The sequence below is a fragment of the Oncorhynchus tshawytscha genome, linkage group LG29, assembly GCF_018296145.1.
Source record: "Oncorhynchus tshawytscha isolate Ot180627B linkage group LG29, Otsh_v2.0, whole genome shotgun sequence".
Taxonomy (NCBI): domain Eukaryota; kingdom Metazoa; phylum Chordata; class Actinopteri; order Salmoniformes; family Salmonidae; genus Oncorhynchus; species Oncorhynchus tshawytscha.
Window position 1 is genome coordinate 21,607,327 of NC_056457.1, and position 24,581 is coordinate 21,631,907.

Consider the following 24,581-nt stretch of genomic DNA (forward strand, 5'->3'; position numbering starts at 1 on the left):
ATGGCAGGTGAGAGAGAGGGTGGCATGAGTGGGCGATGTTAAGCAGGGGTGAAACACAATCGCAGCGACTGCAGTATACAGAGAGTCCAAAGATAATGCACTTGTATCACACACATACAGTGCCTTTACAAAGTATTCACACCCCTGGACTTATTCCTCATTTTGTTGTGACAGCCTGAATTCAAAATGGATTGAATAGATGTTTTTCCTCACCCATCTACATACAGTACAATACCCAATAATGACAAAGTGAAGACATGTTTTTAGAAATGTTTGCAAATGTATGGAAAATGAACTACCTCATTAACATAAGTATTCACACCCGAGTCAATCATTTGTAGAAGCACCTTTGGCGGCGATTACAGATTTGAGTTGTCTTGGGTATGTTTGTATCAGCTTTGCACATTTGGATTGGGGGATTTTGTCCCATTCTTCTTTGCAGATTTTCTCATGTGCTGTTAAGTTCGATGGGGAGTGGCGGTGAATAACAATCTTCATGTTTTACCACAGATTTTCAAAAGGGACTTGGGCATTTTTGTTCGGATGCCATTTCAGCGTTGCTTTGGCTGTAAGCTTGGGGTCATTGTCCTGTTGAAACTAGAGGTCGACCGATTATGACTTTTCAACACGATATCGATTATTGGAGGGCCAAAAAAAAAAAGCCGATACCGATTAATCAGATGATTTTTATATATACATTTGTAATCTTCAATATTCCCAGGTAAGAAGTTTTAGATTGTAGTTATTATAGGAATTATAGGACTATTTCTCTCTATACCATTTGCATTTCATATACCTTTGACTATTGGATGTTCTTATAGGCACTATAGCATTGCCGGCCTTATCTCGGGAGTTGATAGGCTTGAAGTCATAAACAGCGCAATACTTGAAGACCTGCTGGCAAATGCAGGAAAGTGCTGTTTGAATGAATGCTTACGAGCCTGCTGCTGCCTACCACTGCTCAGTCAGACTGCTCTATCACATCATAGACTTAATTATAATATAATACAGAGAAATGCGAGCCTTAGGTCATTAATATGGTCAAATCCGGAAACTATCATTTTGAAAAAAAAAAGTTTATTCTTTCAGTGAAATACGGAACCGTTACGTATTTTATCAAACAGGTGGCATCCCTAAATCTAAATATTACATTGCAAAACCTTCAATGTTATGTCATAATTATGTACAATTCTGGCCAATTAATTACGGTATTTGTTAGAAAGAAATGGTCTTCACACAGTTCGCAACGAGCCAGGCAGCCCAAACTGCTGCATATACCCTGACTCTGCTTGCACAGAACACAAGAGAAGTGACACAATTTCCCTAGTTAAAAGAAATTCATGTTAGCAGTATTAACAATATTAACTAAATACGAAGGCTTAAAAATATACTTGTGTATTGAATTTAAGAAAGGCATTGATGTTTATGGTTAGGTACACATTGGTGCAACGACAGTGCTTTTTTCGCAAAAGCGCTTGTTAAATCATCACCCGTTTGGCGAAGTAGGCTATGATTCGATGATAAATTAACAGGCACCTCATCGATTATATGCAACGCAGGACAAGCTAGATAAACTAGTAATATCATCAACCATGTGTATTTAACTAGTGATTGGTCAAATGGATTGTTTTTTATAAAATGTTTAATGCTAGCTAGCTAGCTAGCTAGCAACTTACCTTGGCTCCTTGCTGCACTCGCGCAACAGGTAGTCAGCCTGCCAGGTAGTCAGCCTGCCACGCAGTCTACTCGTAGAGTGCAATGTAATTGGCCACAATCGGAGTCCAAAAATGCCAATAGTTATGAAAACTTGAAATCGGCACTAATTAAATCGGCCATTCCGATCAATCGGTCGAACTCTAGTTGAAACATAAGTCTAAGGTCATTTGCACTCTGTTGCAAGTTCTCATTAAGAATTTGCCTGTATTTGGCTCCATTCATTGTTCCCTCTATCCTTACCAGTCTCCCAGTCCGTGCTGCTGAAAAGCATCCCCATATCTTGATTCTGCAACCACCATGCTTCCCGGTAGGAATGGTGTTAGACAGGTGATGAGCTGTGCCTGGTTTTCTCCAGACATGGCGTTTTGAATTCAGGCCAAATAGTTACATTTTGGTCTCAAACCAGAGAATATTTTTCCTTATTCTTTTGGTTTTTCTGCAAATTCCAGGAATGCTGTCATGTGCCAATTTCTCAGGAGTGGCTTCCATCTGGCCACTCTCCAATAAAGCCCAGATTGGTGAAGTTCTGTAGACTAACTCAGCCAAGGAATTCTGTAGTTCTGTCAGAGTGGTGATTGAGTTCTTGGTCACCTCTCCCTGAACAAGGTCCTTCTTGCCCGGTTTCTCAGTTTGGTCGGCCGGCCAGCTTTAGACAGAGTCTGGGTAGTTCCATATTTTTTCAATTTCCCAATGATGGAGACCACTGTGTTCTTGGAATGTTTCAACACTCTATAAATTCGTGAAAACCCTTCCTCAGAGCTAGTGCATTTGGTAAGTATTCAGACTTTTTCCACATTTTGTTATGTTACAGCCTTATTCTAAAATGGATTAAATAAAATAAAAAAATCCTCAATCGACACACAATAACCCATGACAGTGAGAAACAGGTTTTTAGAAATGTTAATTACATAAGTATTCAGGCCCTTTGCTATGAGACTCGAAATTGAGCTCAGGTGCATCCTGTTTCCCTGGATCACACTTGGTTTCTACAACCTAATTGGAGTCTGCCTGTGGTAAATTCAACTGATTGGACATGATATGGAAAGGCACACACCAGTCTATATAAGGTCTACAACATTGTTGGTCCCCAAGAACACAGTGGCCTCCATCATTCCTAAATGAAAGAAGTGTGGAACCACAAAGTCTTCCTAGAGCAAATTGAGCCATTGGGGAAGAAGGGCCAAGAACCTGATGGTCATTCTGACAGAGCTCCAGAGTACCTCTGTGGAGATGAGAGGACCTTCCAGAAGCATAACCATCTCTGCAGCACTCCACCAATCAGGCCTTTATGGTAGAGTGGCCAGACGGAAGCCACTCCTCAGTAAAAGGCACATGACAGCCCGTATGGAGCTTGCCAAAAGGCACCTAAATGACTCAGACCATGAGAAACAAGATTCTCTGGTCTGATAAAACCAAGATTTAACTTATTGGCCTGAATGCCAAGCGTCACATCCTGGCACCATACTTACGGTGAAGCATGGTGGTGGCAGCATCATGCTGTGGGTATGTAATTTAGCGGCAGGGACTGGGAGTCTAGTCAGGATTGAGGGAAAGATGAACGGAGCAAAGTACAGAGAGATCTTTGATGAAATCCTGCTCCAAAGCACTCAGGACCTCAGACTTCAGACTTCCTCAGACCTCAGACTCAGAAGATTCAACTTCCAACATGACAACGACCCTAAGCACACAGCCAAGACAACGCAAGAGTGACTTTGGGACAAGTCTCAATGTCCTTGAACCAATCGAACATCTCTGGAGAGACCTGAAAATAGCTGTGCAGCGATGTCCCCGATACAAACCAGACAGAGCTTGAGAAGATCTGCAGAGAAGAATGGGAGAAACTCCCCAAATACAGGTGTGCCAAGCTTGTAGCGTCATACCCAAGAAGACTCAAAGCTGTAATCGCTGCCAAAGGTGCTTCAAAGTAAAGTGTCTGAATACTTATGTAAATGTCATATTTCAGTTTTTTTATAAGTTTGCAAAACATTTTTAACCAGTTTTTATTTTGTCATTCTGGGGTATTTAGATTGATGAGGGGAAAAAACTACTTAATCCATTTTAGAATGAGGCTGTAACGTAACAAAATGTGGAAAAAATAAAGAGGTCTGAATACTTTCTGAATGCACTGTGTATGCTTCATCACAATTCTAGCTCGAAGATCTACAGACAGTTCCTTGGACTTCATGATATAGTTTATGCTCTGACATGCACTGTCAATTGTGGGACCTTATATAGACAGGTGAGTTTCGTTCTAAATCATGTCCAAACAATTAAATTGGCCACAGGTCAAATTGTAGTGGCATCTCAAGGATGATCAAAAGAAATTGCATGTACCTGAGCTCAATTTGGAGTGTCATAAAGGGATGTCAATATATATTTCTGTCTTTAATTTTCAATAAATGTGCAAACATTTCTAAAAACATGTTTTCACTTTGTCATTATGAGGAATTGTGTCTACATGGGTGAGAAAATAATCCATTTAGAATTTAGGCTGTAACAAAATGAGGAATAAGCCAATACTTTCTGAAGGCAGTGTAAATACTGTGTAAATACAGTGTAAATACTGTTCATCCAAGCAAACCTGAGGGTAAACAGACACACAAACCTACTATAAACTCCAAAATAACCCACTACAGTTACGCTATCTGATATATACCACACACACTTCTTAAGTGTGTGTGTGTGTGTGTGTGTGTGTGTGTGTGTTTGGATCATCCACCTTGAAAAGAGCTGCCCTAAAAATAAATATATGTCACTGGCGGGGCTCCAAGGAAAGTCCTGAATGAATGAGTCTCGCTGCAGTGTCAACAGAGTGTTGTTTGACTGGGGATTAGGGACTGATGTTACGCCTAATATGGGGGAAATCCCTCCCTATCAGGGCTGAAAACAGCTGCTACAGATCAACAATATGTGACAGAGAGAGGGGGAAAGAGAGAGAAAACAATGTTGATGTTCAGTGGTGGGAGTGCAGATAGTTGGCAAGAATATATGAGAGCGAGACGCAGAGAGAGAGCGAGACGCAGAGAGAGTGACTAAACTCTGATGCCCAAACACTTGGCATGCCTTGGAGTTGTTGTCAGTGGACAGACTAGGGTCCCCAGCCACATCACAATCCACACAGGCACAAATGACCTGAGGATCCAGCAGGAAAGGATGGCCACAGCGCAAGGGAGTGATTGAAAAAGCTTCTTCCACTTTCCCCAATGCACAAGTGGTCATCTCTACCCTGCTACCACGAAAATACTTACACCCTGCCACCACACAGCGGGTGAATGAAAGCGTTTTGCAAGACTGTGCCTCAAAACCTAAATGTCTATCTGGCCCACCACCCCACCCTCAACTTGAACAGCCTTTACGACCAGGTCCACCTCTACAAGGCACCAATCCCAACTTTTGCCAGGACCCTGAAGGACGTCACCCTCAACCGTAGCCCCAGAACCTCACATAGGAGTAACGGACACCCTCCCAGAACTGAAAGACCCCTCCTGAAGGACCTGCATCGAGAGAACACACAAAGAAGACCTACACCCAGAACACAGCATCACCAGCCACACCCCAACCAGTTAAGACCACCCCAAGCAAACCCTGGCCACACCCTATAAAGGCCAACGCATATCAGACCTGTGTCCCTTCTGCCCACCCCATGCCCCCTGCCACTGCGGCACGGACCTCAACATGACAGCAGGACATATGCCCAGGCCGTGAGCAGTGCAACAGGCCCAAGCCCACTATTTACACCTGCCCAAGCCCACTCCTGCGACCTAAGATGTACATAACTGATGCTCTGCTCACACCTACTGTGATGGTAGGCCTAAACTACACAAAAACACCACTAGACACTATGGAACACAAAGCTTTTACAATCTCATCCTGGAATATACAAGGTCTGAGGTCGTCTGCCTTTGGCCTAAAGAGCATGAACCCAGACTTCAAAGAAATTGGAAATACAGACATTGTCAACCTAAAATAAACATGGTATAAAGGAGACTTGCCCTCTAGGTTACAGAGAGCTGGTAGTCCCATCCACCAAACTACCAGGTATGAAACAGGGAAAAGACATAGTTGGTATGCTAATTTGGTAAAGAGCAGACCTAACCCACTATTAATTAGTCAATACAGGAACATTTTACATCTGGCTAGAAATTAATAAGAAAATTAAATCAGAGAAAAATGTCCTCACGGGTACTGCCTATAACCCCCCTAATAGAATCCACATACTTTAACGATGACAAGGTCTCTTCGAGGGGGAGATCAACAATTTCAAGAACCTGACACCCTCAGCACACAGGGGGACAAACACCTACAGTTGAAGTCAGGAGTTTACATACATTCGTTTTTCAACCACTCTACAAATGTCTTGTTAACAAACTACAGTTTTGGCAAGTCAGTTAGGACATCTACTTTGTGTATGATACAAGTAATTATTCCAACAAATATTTACATAAAGATTATTTCACTTATAATTCACTGTATCACAATTCCAGTGGGTCAGAAGTTTACATACACTAAATTGACTGTACCTTTAAACAGCTTGGAAAATTCCAGAAAATGATGTCATGGCTTTAGATGCTTCTGATAGGCTAATTGTCATCATTTGAATCAATTGGAGGTGTACCTGCAGATGTATTTCAAGGCCTACCTTCAAACTCAGTGCCTCCTTGCGTGACATCATTGGAAAATCTAAAGAAATCAGCCAAGACCTCAGAATTATTTTTTTTTTTATATCTCCACAAGTCTGGTTCATCCTTGGGAGCAATTTCCGAACGTCTATGCAAATATAAACACCATAGGACAAGTGCGCCTTCATACCGCTCAGGAAGGAGACACATTCTGTCTCCTAGAGATGAACGTACCTTGGTGCGAAAAGTGCAAATCAATCCCAGAACAACAGCAAAGGACCTTGTGAAGATGCTGGAGGAAACAGGTAAAAAGTATCTATATCCACAGTAAAACGAGTCATATATTGACATAATCTGAAAGGCCGCTCAGCAAGAAAGTAGCCACTGCTCCAAAACCGCCATAAAAAAGCCAGACTTCGGTTTGCAACTGCAAATGGAGACAAAGATCACACTTTTTTGAGAAATGTCCACTGGTCTGATGAAACAAAAATATAACTGTTTGGCAATAATGACCATCGTTATGTTTGGAGGAAAAAGGGGGGGACTTGCAAGCTGAAGAACACCATCCCAACAGTGAAGCACGGGGGTGACAGCATCATGTTGTGGGGCTGCTTTGCTGCAGGAGGGACTGGTGAACTTCACAAAATAGATGGCATCATTGAGGTAGGAAAATATGTGGATATATTGAAGCAACATCTCAAGACATCAGTCAGGAAGTTAAATCTTGGTCGCAAATGGGTTTTCCAAATGGACAATGACCCCAAGCATACTTCCAAAGTTGTGACAAAATGGCTTAAGGACAACAAAGTCAAGATATTGGAGTGGCCATCACAAAGTCCTGACCTCAATTCTATAGAACATTTGTGGGCAAAACTGAAAAGGCGTGTGCGAGCAAGGAGGCCTAGAAACCTTGACTCAGTTACATCAGCTCTGTCAAGAGGAATGGGCCAAAATTCACCCAACTTATTGTGAGAGGTTTGTGGAAGGCTACCCGAAACGTTTGACCCAAGTTAAACAATTTAAAGGTAATGCTACCAAATACTAATTGAGTGTAACTTCTGACCATTTAAGAATGCGATGAAAGAAATAAAAGCTGAAATAAATCATGCTCTCAACCATTATTCTGACATTTCAGATTCTTAAAATAAAGTATTGATCCTAACTGACCTAAGACAGGGAATTTTTACTAGGATTAAATGTAAAGGATTGGAAAAACTGAGTTTAAATGTATTTGGCTAAGGTGTATGTAAACTTCCGACTTCAACTGTACCTGGAGGTGACAGCAATCCCTCCCCCATATGCCTCCATAGACAACATAACCAACAAAAACGCGTTGCAACTCTGTCGGACGCTGGGTATGTACATAGTCAATGGCAGGCTTCGACGGGACTCCTATAGTAGGTACACCTACAGCTCATCTCTTGGCAGTAGTACTGTATCCTACTTTATCACTGATCTCAACCCAGAGTCTCTCAGAGCGTTCATAGTCAGCCCACTGACACCCCTATCAGATCACAGCAAAATAACACTCTACTTGAACAGAGCTATGCTCAATCACGAGGAATTATAGCCAAAGGAACTGAATCATATTAAGACATGCTATAGATGGAAGGAAAGAAAGTAGTGTTAAAACCTTGCCAAAAAACTATTAGGCAACAACAAAGTCAATCCCTTTTAGAGAACTTTCTGGACAAAATGTTTCACTGTAATAATGAATGTGTAAACTTGTCAGTAGACAACCTAAACAGTATATATTTGACCTCTCAGCTTCCCTATCAAATCTAAACATTTCTAGCAGACAACCTAAAAACAATGACAAATGGTTTGATGAAGAATGCAAAAACCTAAGAAAGAAATTGAGAAACCTATCCAACAAACCAAAAACATAGAGACCCAGAAAACTTGAGCATACGCCTTCACTACGGTGAATCACTAAAACAATACAGAAATACACTACGGAAAAAGACAGCACGTTAGAAATCAGCTCAATATAATTGAAGAATCCATATAATCTAACCACTTCCGAGAAAATTGGAAAACACTAAACAAAAAACAACACGAAGCGTTATCTATCCAAAATGGCAATGGATAAACCACTTCTCTAATCTTTTTGCTCTATAACAAAGAACAAACACCAAAAACATAAACAGTGGGGAGAACAAGTATTTGATACACTGCCAATTTTGCAGGTTTTCCAACTTACAAAGCATGTAGAGGTCTGTAATTTTTTATCATAGGTACACTTTAACTGTGAGAGATGGAATCTAAAACAAAAATCCAGAAAATCCCATTGTATGATTTTTAAGAAATTAATTAGCATTTTATTGCATGACATAAGTATTTGATACATCAGAAAAGCAGAACTTAATATTTGGTACAGAAACCTTTGTTTGCAATTACAGAGATCATATGTTTCCTGTAGTTCTTGACCAGGTTTGCACACACTGCAGCAGGGATTTTGGCCCACTCCTCCATACAGACCTTCTCCAGATCCTTCAGGTTTTGGGGCTGTCGCTGGGCAATACAAACTTTCAGCTCCCTCCAAAGATTTTCTATTGGGTTCAGGTCTGGAGACTGGCAAGCCCACTCCAGGACCTTGAGATGCTTCTTACAGAGCCGCTCCTTAGTTGCCCTGGCTGTGTGTTTCGGGTCGTTGTCACGCTGGAAGTCCCAGCCACGACCCATCTTCAATGCTCTTACTGAGGGAAGGAGGTTGTTGGCCAAGATCTCACGATACATGGCCCCATCCATCCTCCCCTCAATACAGTGCAGTCGTCCTGTCCCCTTTGCAGAAAAGCATCCCCAAAGAATGATGTTTCCACCTCCATGCTTCACTGTTGGGATGGTGTTCTTGGGGTTGTACTCATACTTCTTCTTCCTCCAAACACAGCGAGTGGAGTTTAGACCAAAAAGCTCTGGCCTGGACATGCGCTGGCTCTGGCCAGACTGGCCTGGACATGCGCTGGCTTGAGCAGGGGGACCTTGCGTGCACTGCAGGATTTTAATCCATGAAGGCGTAGTGTGTTACTAATGGTTTTCTTTGAGACTGTGGTCCCAGCTCTCTTTAGGTCATTGACCAGGTCCTGCCGTGTAGTTCTGGGCTGCTCCCTCACCTTCCTCATGATCATTGATGCCCCACCAGGTGAGATCTTGCATGGAGCCCCAGACCGAGGGTGATTGACCGTCATCCAGAACTTCTTCCATTTTCTAATAATTGCACCAACGGTTGTTGCCTTCTCACCAAGCTGCTTGCCTATTGTCCTGTAGCCCATCCCAGCCTTGAGCAGGTCTACAATTTTATCCCTGATGTCCTTACACAGCTCTCTGGTCTTGGCCATTGTGGAGAGGTTGGAGTCTGTTTGATTGAGTGTGGGGACAGGTGTCTTTTATACCGGTAACGAGTTCAAACAGGTGCAGTTAATACAGGTAATGAGTGGAGAACAGGGGGGCTTCTTAAAGAAAAACTAACAGGTCTGTGAGCCAGAATTCTTACTGGTTGGTAGGTGATCAAATACTTATGTCATGCAATAAAATGCAAATGAATTACTTAAAAATCATACAAATGTGATTTTCTGGATTTTTGTTTTAGATTCTGTCTCTCACAGTTGAAGTGTACCTATGAAAAAAAATGACAGACCTCTACATGCTTTGTAAGTAGGAAAACCTGCAAAATTGGCAGTGTATCAAATACTTCTTCTCCCCACTGTACATGATCAAATACAAATCTTACAATAAACTATTGAAGACTACCAGAACCCACTGGATTCTCCAATTACATTGAATGAACTACAGGACAAAATACAAACCCTCCAACCCAAAAAGGGTTGTGGGGTTGATGGTATCCTAAATGAAATGATAAAATATACAGACAACAAATTACAATTCGCTATACTTAAACATCATCCTTAGCTCTGGCATCTTTCCCAATATTTGGAACTAAGGACTGATCACCCCAATCCACAAAAGTGGAGACAAATTTGACCCCAGTAACTACTGTGGGATATGCGTCAACAGCAACCTTGGGAAAAGCCCCTGCATTATCATTAACAGTATACTAGTACATTTACTCAGTGAAAACAAAGTACTGAACAAATTTGGCTTTTTACCAAATTACCATAAAACAGACCACGTATTCACCCTGCACACCCCAATTGACAAACAAAACAAAGGCAAAGTTTTCTCATGCTTTGTTGATTTAAAAAAAAAGGTTGACTCAATTTGGCTATACAAATGGATGGAAACTGGTGTTTCCATTATAGGACATTATAAAATCCATGTACACAAACAAGTTTGTGGTTAAAATTAGCAGAAAAAACACGTCTTTCCACAGGGCCGGGGGGTGAGACAGGGATGCAGCTTAAGCCCCAACCTCTTCATATATATCTCAGAGAGACAGAGACGCAGAGAGAGCGAGCGAGAGAGAGAGAGACGCAGAGAGAGCCGCAGAGAGAGCCACAGAGAGAGAGACGCAGAGAGAGTCGCAGAGAGAGAGAGAGACGCAAAAAGAGCGAGAGAGAGACGCAGAGAGCGAGGCGCATGGATGAGAAGACACATTATAGAGATGGAGAGATAACAGATGAGATACTAAGGGAAAGAATAGAGAAACACAAAACATCTTAATTCTAAAAGCATTTGACAGCATCATTGGTGCAGCCAGACAAGCTCTGATTGGCTGGGCTGTGCTCTGTAATTAGCAGCAGTCACGACATATACACACCACTTGCACTTCCAGCTGCCCTTGGGCACCATCTGCAGGGGTGGGTCCAGGCAGTATGTGTGGTAGCTGATGTCACAGTTGTCACACAGCAGCAGGCGGCCTGGGTCGCTGGCCTGGCCGCACGCCTCGCACACCGTGCACTCCAGACAGCGCCAGCCTTTACTCAGCACCACCCGGGTGATCTGGTGGCACAGGGGGGGCAAAGGTTAGAGAGGGGTTAAAGGGGCAGAGCAGGGATAGGAATCCCCTTTAAGGTCCATTTCAATGGAGCATATTGACTAATGGCTGTATGTTCTATATTTACATAGTAGGGGAATAATCAAATCTAGTTCCCAGCAGCACATCTTCCAGGTTAAAGGTCATTGGTGAGCTATTTGTCAAAGGGATGCACCGGTATTTTTATTAGCCAATAAACCATGGATGCAGAGGGAGGATCAAACCAATTGAGAGAAAGACCCTCCACCCTCACAAGTATGTGCTGAAAGCCAGACAACAAATACCATAACAAGCTGACGTTGGTGGAACGTGGGTGGATTTCCACTTGCATAGTTTAGCCACCCAGATTATCTCCATTAAATGTTTTTTTTATTTCAGTACTCAAATCTGGGTGAGGTATTTAGAGACTGCATAGTAAACTGTTACCCAATATCATTACCCAATTACTCCTAAATGTATCATGGGCTTACTTATAAACACCACTTTGTGCCAGTAGGCCGCCAATTCCATTGGATCCAGCAGACCGAAATAGATGCCAAAAAAGAGACTTATTCTCACCATGTTGTCAATAACAGGTACATCTCTCTTTTACTAGCCTTGCAATAAAAATAAATAAAAATTACAACCAAGCAGCCAATGTGTATAGCTGTGAGTGAAATGTACAGTCACACTAAGTGCTGCTGAGCGCACTTGGCTACCAAGGGCAATTAGCCGTTTCGCTAGCTACCGGGGGCCATCAATAATGCCGTCTCCATCATTCCTGTCCATTAGCTTCCGCCAGTGCGCCGCGGTGCTGCTAACATCAATCGGTTTAATCACTGTGTTAGCTGGGATGGGTGCGATTGGATGGCAGAGGCAGGCGTGATGAAGAAAACCTGTGCGTGTGTGTGAGTGGGTGCGCCTGTGTCTGATAGTCTCCCATTATTGAGTGAGTGCTTTTTTTTTAGGGGGAGAGATTAAAAGGGGGGTGGGCACATTCTATATTTAGGGGCCAATTCACTGAACACACTGAGCCAGAATAGGCATAAGGGCAGCATGCATATGACTTTCAGAAAAGTAAAACTTCTATACAGTCTATTGATTTTATTTTAGAGGTTGTGTTCCAACTAGAATGGAATATGACAATGGTAGGCAAGCCGGCTTGGAGTGGCGACTGCTTGAGGTGATATTTGTGAAAAACTTAACACTATATCAAAGGAAACTGTCTTAGGCCCTTATTTGTCTGCCAGAGGGGGTGGTGTTGCAGGGATAAGGCTTGGCGATAAATCCATCAATAGAATCCACACAAGGTGCTTAAAGTGAAACCTGTTAATCGTCCCAGTATTTATTTGACACCTTGGCTCAAAGCTGCTTGGGGAGGTTGGCACAGAGCCTAATACAATCTGTAGGGAATCCCCTGGCGACTACGCTACAACCAAACTATGCATACATGTAGCCACATACACAAAATGTTGCCGTTTTAAAGCTAACTTTCTGCAATTTTACAAATTTTGCCACGGGGTGGAGAGAAGATTTTATAGTTTTAAAGCTAGTTTCCTGCAATTGTACACATTTTGCCATGGGGCTGAGAGACCATTTTAATTTTAAAGCTAATGTCCTGCAATTCTACACATTTTTGACATGGCTTATGCCATGTTCTTATGCCATCTGTGCAGTGGTGTAAAGTACTTTAAAGTACTACTTAAGTCGTTTTTTGTGTGTATCTGTACTTTACGATTTATATTTTTTGGCAACTTTGACTTTACTACATCCCTAAAGAAAATATTGTACTTTGTCTTTCATACAATTTCCCTGACAACAAAAAGTACTCGTTACAATTTGAATGTTTAGCAGGACAGGAAAACGGTCAAATGTATCAAGAACACGTGGTCATCCCTACTGCCTCTGGCCTGGTGGACTCACTAAACACAAATGCATCTTTTGTAAATAATGTCTGAGTGTTGGAGTGGGTGCCCCTCCTTATACGTGTACGTTTACTTTTGATAATTAAGTATATTTTAGCAATTACATTTGCTTTTGATACTTAAGTATATGTAAAACAAATACTTTTAGACTTTTACTAGTATTTTACTGGCTGACTTTTACTTGAGTAACTTTCTATTAAAAAGGTATCTATACTTTTACTCAAGTATGACAATTGGGTACTTTTCCCACCACTGCATCTGAGTGCCTCAAGCAGAAAAAAAAATCAATGGAGGGGTCCCATGTCATGCTAAATGCATTTAGACACTGCTAAATGCATATAGGAGAAACAATGCAGTGTTTATATACATACACATTATTGGTTGCGGATTATCTTTTAAGAGATACTGTAGGTCTGGTATAGGAAAGAGAAGGGTTCACCTTGATGTTGACACAGAAGGGGTGGTAACACTGGCCACACTGGGAGCAGGCCAGCAGCCTGCCCTCTGACCCCTGGCCAAAACTCCCACACACCACACACATGTCCTGTATAAGGGAGAGAGGGGGAGGAAGGGAGAATAGAGAAAAAAAGAGAGAGGGAAAGAAGGAGGTAGGGAGAGAAAGATGGAGAGGTGGGGGGGGTCAAGAGAGGGAGCAAGGGAGTGAGAGAAAAGGATGTGGAAGGAAAAGGAGAGAGTGCATAAGTAATGGGGGAAAGAGCAGGTAAACAGAAAATGGAGAGAAAATAAGAGAAAGTTAAGTTTCTTGACATACATAAACATATGGGTCGCATAGTAACAAGCAGCGTAACTTGGGATATGTTCGTCTTCCACGATACAGCATCTCTTAAGAGCCTTACCTCACAGCAGGATTCATCTGTGTCTTAGGGGTGTGTGTGTACGCGCGAGTGTGCGCATGCATGTCCATGCGTGGGTGTGTGTGCGTGAGCTGCAAAAATGGCCAGAAACAAATGAGTGGAAAATTGGAAGAGAAAACAAGGCCAAGAAGAGACTAGTAAACAGGCTGTCCAACAAGGACAAGAGACTATCATAGCATCATCATACAAAATGCATTTTTAATGTTTCATCATCTCTAATAGCTGTAGTATTTTTTCACCAGCATGCATATTCAAATATGTACAGTAGGGCTGACCCCATTTAGGCGATTGGTCGATTGTTTGGTCAATAGGCTGTTGGTAGACAGAGATTTCTTTAGTCGAGCAGTCACAATTAATACATTTTATTTTTCACAAGACACGTGTCTGATTCACGTCTCAGTGGACTAATCCATTGCGCACGCCATGAGGAAGGCACAGTTCATCACTAAGACATGTGATATTGAAATTGTGTATGTTATATTATGTAAAAATATTATGGTGCAACACTACTAAATATAATATTATTTTATAACAAATGTGCTTTTTCCCGTATTGGATACGGTCACTGTCCGCGGTTCTGAAACAATCTTCAGTGCGCCGTAGAATTGCCGCCTTTCCCTATGTTTCCTTCTGCATAATAGCAAAGTTACTAGCAGATTGGTATTAATTATAATGTATTTAGTGTTGTTTACACTGTTCCAAACAGATAGAAAAATGATATTGTAATCTAACCGCACCGGTTTGTCACACATCTGCATTTAGCTCTCGCTCCCATACCCTCATTTATCTTGATCTCTTTCGTATTGTTATAATTATTATTATGATCATCGTTATCATTATTAGGCTTTGTATAGTAGCCTTGTGTAACCACCATCGAGCTGTAGGCCTAAGAGCACATCCGGTTTAGTCTTAATAACTGTAACTTAGTTAGGCCTATATTTCAATATATAGGCTACTGTATCAATCAATCAATCATTCATTTGTTCATGCCATCAAACAGGATATGAGACATTCATGCTTTGAAATGCAATCGATTATTTAGTGTTGTTTACACTGTTTCAAATTGTCAGAAACAATATTTTATTATAATCTAACAGTAACGACTTTGGCACACAATACTCAAGCAATAATTGCTCCTATACCAGCCTTTATTTTATCTCCAGTAATTTCCACAACTAAGTCAAATGTCTTCCACAGATCTGACTTCCCCTTTCACTGCTGAGCAACCAGTAAACATTCGCCCGTTTCGAGTTTCTTTTTCACTTCCTCCGTATCCATTTTGCTGTCATGTGTTACTGTGTTGGGAGTTTGTTATAAGCAATTTCTTGATGTGATTATGACAGGGTATAGGTCAGGCCCTATTGGTCACATGCGATGCATATATGTTTCACGTAAAGAAAGCAAGGGTTGAGCGAATAGGGAATGTTTTTCCTAAACAAATTAGAGATTGATAACTTTTCAGTCAGAAACAAGTAAATGGCTGCAATTATGTTGCAGCTTCAGCACGAACAGCGCAATAAACACTCGCAATAAACACTCGTGCTGCCTTTGAGCTGCAGTAGGGAGAAGAGCGAGACAACGTGTGCCAGTCACACAGGTTCTAGCTGTAATTTCTTTCAACAGTGTGACCATCAGGCTCTTTCTTGAGTCATTTGTGTGTCTTAATTATTTAATCAAACAGTGTGCTAAAAGCATCAGACAAGCACAGTGCATATGTAGTTGATTTTATTTAAACACAGGGTGTGTCTGTCTATATATGGAAAAATAAGGTTAAACATTACGACCAATCAATTGGTCAAAACAGGACGACTCTCGGTTGACAAACATTTTTGTCAGTTGGGACAGCCATAATGTACAGTACAGTATTTGGTTATGTGAGACATTTAACAGGCTTTAGGCCTATTCAACAGACGCAGCTTGACCAGGAAGGAAGAGTCTGACTGTCCTCCTTATTAAAGTCATCAGTCACTACTGCTATACAGAGCCTTTTCTAAGGAAGACAAGAAGGATTTGACAGTAGAGAGACCACGAGGGGAGTTGAAATACACAGCTTTAAGCAACACACACAGACACAGACAAGCCGGGACTTTAACGGCACAAAGTGTCAATACTCTATCGTTTCAGTGATGTATGATGGTACTGGCCTGTCAGATTGAAGTGGTCTGAAGTTGAGAACATGACCACTGTGTTGGTACTGACCTGTCAGTGTGAAGTGGTCTAAAGTTGAGAACATGACCACAGTGTTGGTACTGACCTGTCAGTGTGAAGTGGTCTGAAGTTGAGAACATGACCACAGTGTTGGTACTGACCTGTCTGAGAGTGAAGTGGTCTGAGGTTGAGAACATGACCACAGTGTTGTGCATGGCATTCTCCTCCTCTTCTTTCACCATGTACGGCTGCTCCACAAAGCTGGCCTGGAGAGACACACACGGACATGTACGGACACACACACGGACACAGGCACACACATACAGGCACACAAGCTGGAGTTGATTAACAAATTATTCAAAAAAATATTGAAATTAAAACAGATGGTAAGATTGTGTTTAAAATCTGAAAGGTAGAGATAAAAAATAAAATATTGCTTGGCCTAGTAAAGTATTTTTCAATTGAGGTAGAAAATATCTCCCAGGAATAGGCCTGATCTAGGTCTAGGACATGGAAGACATTCTCATGTGACCAGCTATCACACCTCCAGACTGTGTGTCAATATATTATTACGTCATCCACAGGGACACACAGGCAGCAGGGTTCCCATCTCAGCATTACCATGCCGCCCGCGTGTCAACATGCAGGTGCCTTGCGGCTCTGGTCAACAAGCAGGCTGCCATCTAATCCAACTATCTAGCTCGTACAATCAATACAGAATTGACATTTCTACCTTAAAAGGTGCCCACAATGTACAGTATTTAAATGCATGTTGAACACATTTTCTGCGTCAACCACCCACAGTTTTTAGTGGGTGGCAAAAACATGTCAGTTTCCTGCCCACCGCTATGTATAAAATAGCATTCCTCTCCCCACCACCCCCTCCCAACCAACCAACCCTCATGCCGTGCTTGAGTGTACTGTTCCTCTTGCTAATGTGAGAGCACTCTCTGGGTTAAGCTAAGCACATTAGGCCATTGTTTTATTAATGTATGCAGAGGAGGAGGAGGACAGAGAGAGGGAGGGAGGGAGGCGGTGGAGGGGGATAAAGGGGGGGGTGAGGTCTCCTACCCCAGGTGTCATGGTGAGGATGGTGTCGGCTTTGAGTCCTCGAGAGAGTCCACGGCCCCCGCGCCCAGACAGGTTGGCCCCGCGGGGCCTCCGCCTTCCAGGGAAGCCCGAACCACGACCCTGTGTGGGAGAAAGTGGGCAGGATAAAAGAGTGAGGGAGGAGAGAGACATTAAGACAGGAGCAAGAGGAGAGTGTGAGGCGAAAGCAAGACAGGAGGGAGACAGGGAGGAGAGAGCGAGGAGAGAGGGAGACAGGGAGGAGAGAGAGACAAGAGGGTGAGAGGTGTGTCGGGCAGAGAATATCAGAGAGAGCGAGGAGAGAGGGAGACAGGGAGGAGAGAGAGACAAGAGGGTGAGAGGTGTGTCGGGCAGAGAATATCAGAGAGAGCAAGGAAGGAGCGAGAGGGAACGAGCGAGGGGGAACGAGGAAGGAGTGAGGGGGAACAAGGAGGGAAATAGGAAAGAGCTAGAGAGGGATAGAGGAAGGGGAGAGGGATAGAGGAAGGAGAGAGCGGGAAAGAGTAGAGCGCGCACGAGAGGGAGGTATGAAGTGTGTATATGCTAACTGATATGAGACTATACATCGCTCAGATCAGTGATAGATTGAAGCATAATAATTGAGCCATGTTGTGAAGGAGTTTTATATTTACCTTGTCAGCTCAGACAGAACGACATAACAGTGGAGTTTATGAACTCATCAGAGCACGTGCGAGAGAGAGGCTTGTTGTGGCGAGTTAGCGTCACAATGTCAGGACTAAAGGGTTGCGGTGGGGGTGACAGAGAGGGGGGTCAGGGGTAGTCTGGAAACCCAGACTGTATGTATTGAGTTTGTTTCACTCCACTATCAGTCTGGGATTCCTGTCGTCCCGGCAATGCTAACAACGCTAAATGCTAACTATGTTAATTTATAGAATAATAACGCAATTCATAAAGGAGGTGCAAAAACAATGTTCACATGGATTTGCCTTCACTACATCACCGCAGGAGGCACCATGTGCTGTGTCATGTCCTAACCTGTCCCCACCTGGCCGGGCTAAACCACTGAGTGAAAGGGAGGGAGGGGGGTTGGACATGGACATCATAAGAGTGCTCCATTTTACCACTCTCATGCTCCAGATGGGCACCTCCTGCAGCTGCCTGTTTTTTGGGCCATCCCACCCCCCCTCTGAGGGGTCCTGCTGGGACCAAGAGCTTGCTGCCCTATGGTTACTCCATGCTCCCTGATTGGAGGAGGGGTGTGGGTAGGAGGAAGAGGGGTTGGGAGTGGGAGGGGACAAAATGCAGCAACATAAATGCAACAGCCAAATACAAATGTCAAACAAAGCAACAAAATAAATGGTAATACATGACATTATAAAAAACAGCCAAGAAACCAGTGAGATGAGACGTTTGGGACAGATCCTATACATGAGTGGAGGGTAAACTGAATTCACCTCAATTTGGAGATTCAGTACAATTCCATTTGAAAATCTGTTCCAATCAAAAGGGAGATTGTGAAATATCGATGTCTGCAAGAAGAGGGTCAAGTTCAATAGTCGGAGAGAAGACGAGACATTGCACATTTGCACATCCACTGCTTCCAGTAATTCTACGCCTAGTCAAGCGCTCTGCGACAGTCCGCCCACAACTCCACACTATCCAGTGTCAGGCCTGCCGGGTGCCATGGCAGCCGCCTGTTACTTGTTGGCGTGTTTACAAAACAAGTGATGATTATGTCAGCGTGACGCCACCGCTGCTGTCGAGATGAACACAGCGACCGTCGTCAGGGAATTTCAGATTAAATTGTCACAGGGAAGCGTTTAGCTTGTTTAATGAGCTAATCGGCAAGAGGCTATATAATTAAGCTCAAATCACACAATCAGAGGGCTTTTTACATTTTTTTTTTTTTTTGCAATGCAAAATCATTTCAACTTGATTAATAATATATCACAGCCGTGGGTTAGATTTTTTTCTCTCCACTCGCTTCCTGCATTTTTTTTCTCCATCTCACATTTGTCCCAAACCTCCATTTTCGTCAAGCACTTTTTAATGAAACTGTCGGAATTAAGCACGAGACAACCTTTTCACTGTGAGTTCCAAATATCTCTAATGATCGCCACAGGGGGAGTTTTTTTATGCAAGTGATGTCAGAATGCACTCACTAACCCAAAATGTGATTGGTAGGCAACAAAACAGTTAACCGGCGCTGCCCTCAAACAAAGGCACGCTGCCTGCTAATTATCTATCGGTTAGGTTTCTAATGGTCAATTTCAAATGATTTTCTAACAGTTTGAATTGAGGTGTGTTCTGCCTACTCATTAATTCACATAGAAGTACCCCATTTCACTGTTGCAGACAATTTATGTTTGATGCTTTACTGAGCAGGAGAAACTTCTCTCTACGACAAGACCCCAAGCATTTCCCCTGTGTTTCCCCAGACATTTGTGCATCTCCAGTAAGAAAAGAACCTGCACAAACTTTTTGCACCTGGCATATTTTCCAGCTGGCGCCTGCATTGCCTTCATTGTGGTTTCCCTTACATTATAATAACAACAACTTTGGACATGTGCGTTCCTATCAAAGTAAGTGCCTTATTACGTTATTGTAGATTCTGTATATAATGTTGTCGTTTCTACTGTAGCACACCGCATATATGGACCATAATGTATTTACTGTTTTATTCACATTTTCAAGTACTGGTGACAAATCATGCATACCGATTCTTGCATTGATTGTAATGGACACATGAGTGGTGTAAAATACTTTTTGGAAGGTTGTACTGATTATGATGAGCTAATACTAAGCTAAATGCCAGCTATGTGTGGCCCCATGTTTGTTGACATCACAATGCATTCTGGTTGTCACGTAAAAGTCAGACCAAAGATGTTATGACAAAACGAGGTGAAGGGATGGTTCATGCGACTGACAGACTATAACTATTGTTACTCTGGGTTGCCAGCTCAGACCCCACATTCCAGGGGTTTTACTTTTAGTTAGGTTTTACTTTTAGCCAACCATTTATTGATAAATCCCCCATCATGGTAGTATTTCCTGCATCATATTCCCCCACAATACATTCCACATTTCTACCCCAAATGGACATGCAATCATCCACAATTGAAATGAAGCCCCCCCCACAAACTCCCCTAAAATGGTTAAACCAAATCTGGCAACCCTGTTTAGCTTTTGCGCTACGGTTAGGCTTGACAGTAGGTTGTATTTGTAATGATCTGTGAGGTAAAAACATTTTATTTGGTTTGTGATTTGTCAAAAACTGAAAACGACTTGTCAAGTCATGTGCTCCAGTTCTTGTATACACTAAAACAAGTACATCGAAGATTTGTAATATCCTGAAAAGTGGCCAAATTAAGTTAATCTTTTACACGCAGCCATCTCCCAGCTAGCACAGCGGATCTGGGCCGATTCCGGTTGAGAGTCGGGGCACTCGGCTGAGAGTCAGACTCGGCCGACATCATGCGGACCGAGTCTGGGCCGCCTTCGGCAGTATTACTTATGGCTAGGATGCAGGGTTTGAGCTCGAGCCGACTCCGGTGATAGTTATCTGGCCCAAATGTATTACTTGGGGTTTGGGCCAATTGGGGCTACTCTCTGGCAGCTGCTTTGTATTTTTCCATATTTTCTCACTGTTTCTATAATAAAAAAATATTAATTCTTTAAGAGTCCTGTGTAGTATTTTGATACTTTGTGTAAGACAATTGATAAGCATTAAAAACTTTGTGGATGGAACCTCCCGAGGGGCGCAGCGGTCTGAGACTAGAGGTCGACTGATGAATCGGAATGGCCGATTAACTTCTTCGATATAGGGGGCGCTCTTTTAATTTTTGGATAAAAAAAAACATTCCCGATTTAAACAAGATATTTTGTCACGAAAAGATGCTCGACTATGCATATAATTTGGAAAGAAAACACACTGACGTTTCCAAAACTACAAAGATATTATCTGTGAGTGCCACAGAACTGATGCTACAGGCGAAACCAAGATGAAATTTCAAACAGGAAATGCCCCAGATTTTGAAGGCGCTGTGTTCCAATGTCTCCTTATATGGCTGTGAATGCGCCAGGAATGAGCTTACACTTTCTGTCGTTTCCCCAAGATGTCTGCAGCATTGTGATGTATTTGTAGGCATATCATTGGAAGATTGACCATTTTACACTACATCTACCAGGTGCTCGCTTGGTGTCCTCCGTCGAAATTATTGCAAAATCTCCAGCTGCGTGTATTTTTCCATTTGCTTCCGAGGAGAAACCCAACTGCCACAAATGATTTATCATCGAATAGATATGTGAAAAACATCTTGAGGATTGATTCTAAACAATGTTTGCCATGTTTCTGTCGATATTATGGAGTTAATTTGGAAAAAAGTTTGCCGTTGTATTGACTGAATTTTCAGGGTTTTTCTTAGCCAAACGTGATGAACAAAACGGAGCGATTTCTCCTACACAAATAATCTTTTTGGAAAAACTGAACATTTGCTATCTAACTGAGAGTCTCCTCATTGAAAACATCCGAAGTTCTTCAAAGGTAAATGATTTTATTTGAATGCTTTTCTTGTTTTTGTGAAAATGTTGCCTGCTGAATGCTAGGCTTAATGCTATGCTAGCTATCAATACTCTTACACAAATGCTTGTGTAGCTATGGTTGAAAAGCATATTTTGAAAATCTGAGATGACAGTGTTGTTAACAAAGGGCTAAGCTTGTGAGTGAATATATTTATTTCATTTCATTTGCGATTTTCATGAATAGTTAACGTTGCGTTATGGTAATGAGTTGAGGCTATGATTACGCTCCCGGATACGGGATTGCTCGACGCAAGAAGTTAATTAGGGCCGATTTCAAGTTTTCATAACAATCGGAAATGGGTATTTTTGGACGCCGATAAAAACATTTTTTTTACAGCTTTATTTAACGAGGCAAGTCAGTTAAGAACACATTCTTATTTTCAATGACGGCCTAGGAAAGGTGGCAGAATAACTGCTTTGTTTAGGGGCAGAACGACAGATTTTCACCCTGTCAGCTCGGGGGATCCAATCTTGCAACCATACGGTTGACTAGTCCAACACTCTAACCACCTGCCTCACGAGGCACCTGCCTGTTACGCAAATGCAGTAAGAAGCCAAGGTAAGTTGCAAGCTAGCATTAAACTTATCTTATAAAAAAACAATCAATCATAATCACTAGTTATAACTACACATCATTGATGATATTACTAGTTTATCTAGCGTGACCTGCGTTGCATATAATCGATGCGGTGCGCATTCGCGTAAAAGGACTGTCGTTGCTCCAACGTGTACTTAACCATAAACATCAATGCCTTTCTTAAAAACAATACACAGAAGTGTATATTTTTAAACCTGCATATTTAGCTAAAAGAAAGGTTAGCAGGCAATATTAACCAGGTGAAATTGTGTCACTTCTCTTGCGTTCATTGCACGCAGAGTCAGGGTATATGGAACAGTTTGGGCCGCCTGGCTCATTGCGAACTAATTTGCCAGCATTTTACGTAATTATGACGTAACATTGAAGGTTGTGCAATGTAACAGCAATATTTAGACGTAGGGATGCCACCCGTTAGATAAAATACGTAACGGTTCCGTATTTCACTGAAAGAATAAATTTTTTGTTTTCGAAATTATAGTTTCCGGATTCGACCATATTAATGAACTAATGCTCGTATTTCTGTGTGTTATTATGTTAGAATTAAGTCTATGATTTGATAGAGCAGTCTGACTGAGCGATGGTAGGCACCAGCAGGCTCGTAACCATTCATTCAAACAGCACTTTCGTGCGTTTTGTCAGCAGATCTACACAATGCTTCAAGCATTGCGCTGTTTATGACTTCAAGCCTATCAACTCCCAAAATTAGGCTAGTGTAACCGATGTGAAATGGCTAGCTAGTTAGTGGGGTGCGCGCTAATTGCGTTTCAAACTCGCTCTGAGACTTGTAGTTGTTCCCCTTGCTCTGCATGGGTAACGCTGCTTCGAGGGTGGCTGTTGTCGATGTGTTCCTGGTTCGAGCCCAGGTAGCGGCGAGGAGAGGGATGGAGGCTATACTGTTACACTGGCAATACTAAAGTGCCTATAAGAACATCCAATAGTCAAAGGTATATGAAATACAAATGGTATAGAGAGAGATAGTCCTATAATTCCTATAATAACTACAACCTAAAACTTACCTGGGAATATTGAAGATTCATGTTAAAAGGAACGACCAGCATTCATATGTTCTCCTGTTCTGAGCAAGGAACTTAAACGTTAGCTTTCTTACATGGCACATAATGCACTTTTACTTTCTTCTCCAACACTTTGTTTTTGCATTATTTAAACCAAATTGAACATGTTTCATCATTTGAGGCTAAATTGATTTGATTGATTTTATTGCTGTATTATATTAAGTTAATTCAGTACTGTTGTAATTGTCATTATTACAAATAAAAAAATCTATGCAAAAAAATTTAATAAAAAAATGTTTTTAAAAATTGGCCGATTAATCGGTATCGGCTTTTTTTGGTCGTCCAATAATCGGTATCGGCGTTAAAAAAATCATAATTGGTCGACCTCTATCTAAGACACATTGCTACAGATGCTGGTTCGAGAACCGTGCCGGCCACGATCGGGAGACCCATGAGGCAACACACAATTGGCCCAGCGTCGTCCGAATTAGGGGAGGGCCGGGATGTCCTTGTCCCATAGCGCTGTAGCGACTCCTGTGGCGGGCTAGAAGCACACACACACTGACACGGTCAACAGGTGTATGGTGTTTCCTTCGACACAAAATATATATTTTTTTGTGGATGGGTATAATTTGTATGCATAAAATGTATAATAGTAATATTTAAAATTACTAAAATCATTTTGGGGTCGCTTCTGGGGGTTCTGGTAAGATGCCGGCAAAGTCCGCTGAATTCCGGTAGAAGGAAAAGGCCCAATGTACTTGGGCCGATTCTGGGCAGTCATTCATTTTGACTCCGGGCAGAGTCCTACACCCAATTCCGGGCAGAGTCAATCAGTTCCAGCCCCCCCGGAAGAGGGCTGCTTCTGGGTCGATTCCTGGCTGTGTTTTGACTTTGTTTATTTGCATCTTATACTGGATGGCATTCTTGGATTAGGGAGTTTTTACATGTCAAACAAACATGCCTGCCATCATAAAGAATTTATCTGCTGTTAGTTTATGTCTTTTCTAAACAATATGACACGTCTCCCTTGTGCACACCAGAGATGTGGTATATTGTAAACAAGTCTAGCTGTTAGGTTGGTAACATATGTTTTGTTATTTCGACTGGTTTATGGAATGAGTTTGGATGTGTTCTGTGTGAG

At 42.2% G+C, this 24,581-nt stretch overlaps 1 protein-coding gene across 1 annotated transcript in view; it reads right to left on the minus strand.

Moving 5' to 3' along the window:
* LOC112233554 (histone-lysine N-methyltransferase 2C) overlaps positions 1–24,581 on the minus strand; it is a 232,636-nt gene that overhangs the window by 81,428 nt on the left and 126,627 nt on the right. Inside the window, exons 15-18 of the mRNA XM_042308451.1 lie at positions 17,267–17,386; positions 16,357–16,461; positions 13,612–13,716; positions 11,053–11,234 (exon numbers count right to left, since the gene is read on the minus strand). Of these exons, the coding sequence (XP_042164385.1) occupies positions 11,053–11,234; positions 13,612–13,716; positions 16,357–16,461; positions 17,267–17,386 (512 nt within the window). The remainder of the gene's footprint in view (positions 1–11,052; positions 11,235–13,611; positions 13,717–16,356; positions 16,462–17,266; positions 17,387–24,581) is intronic.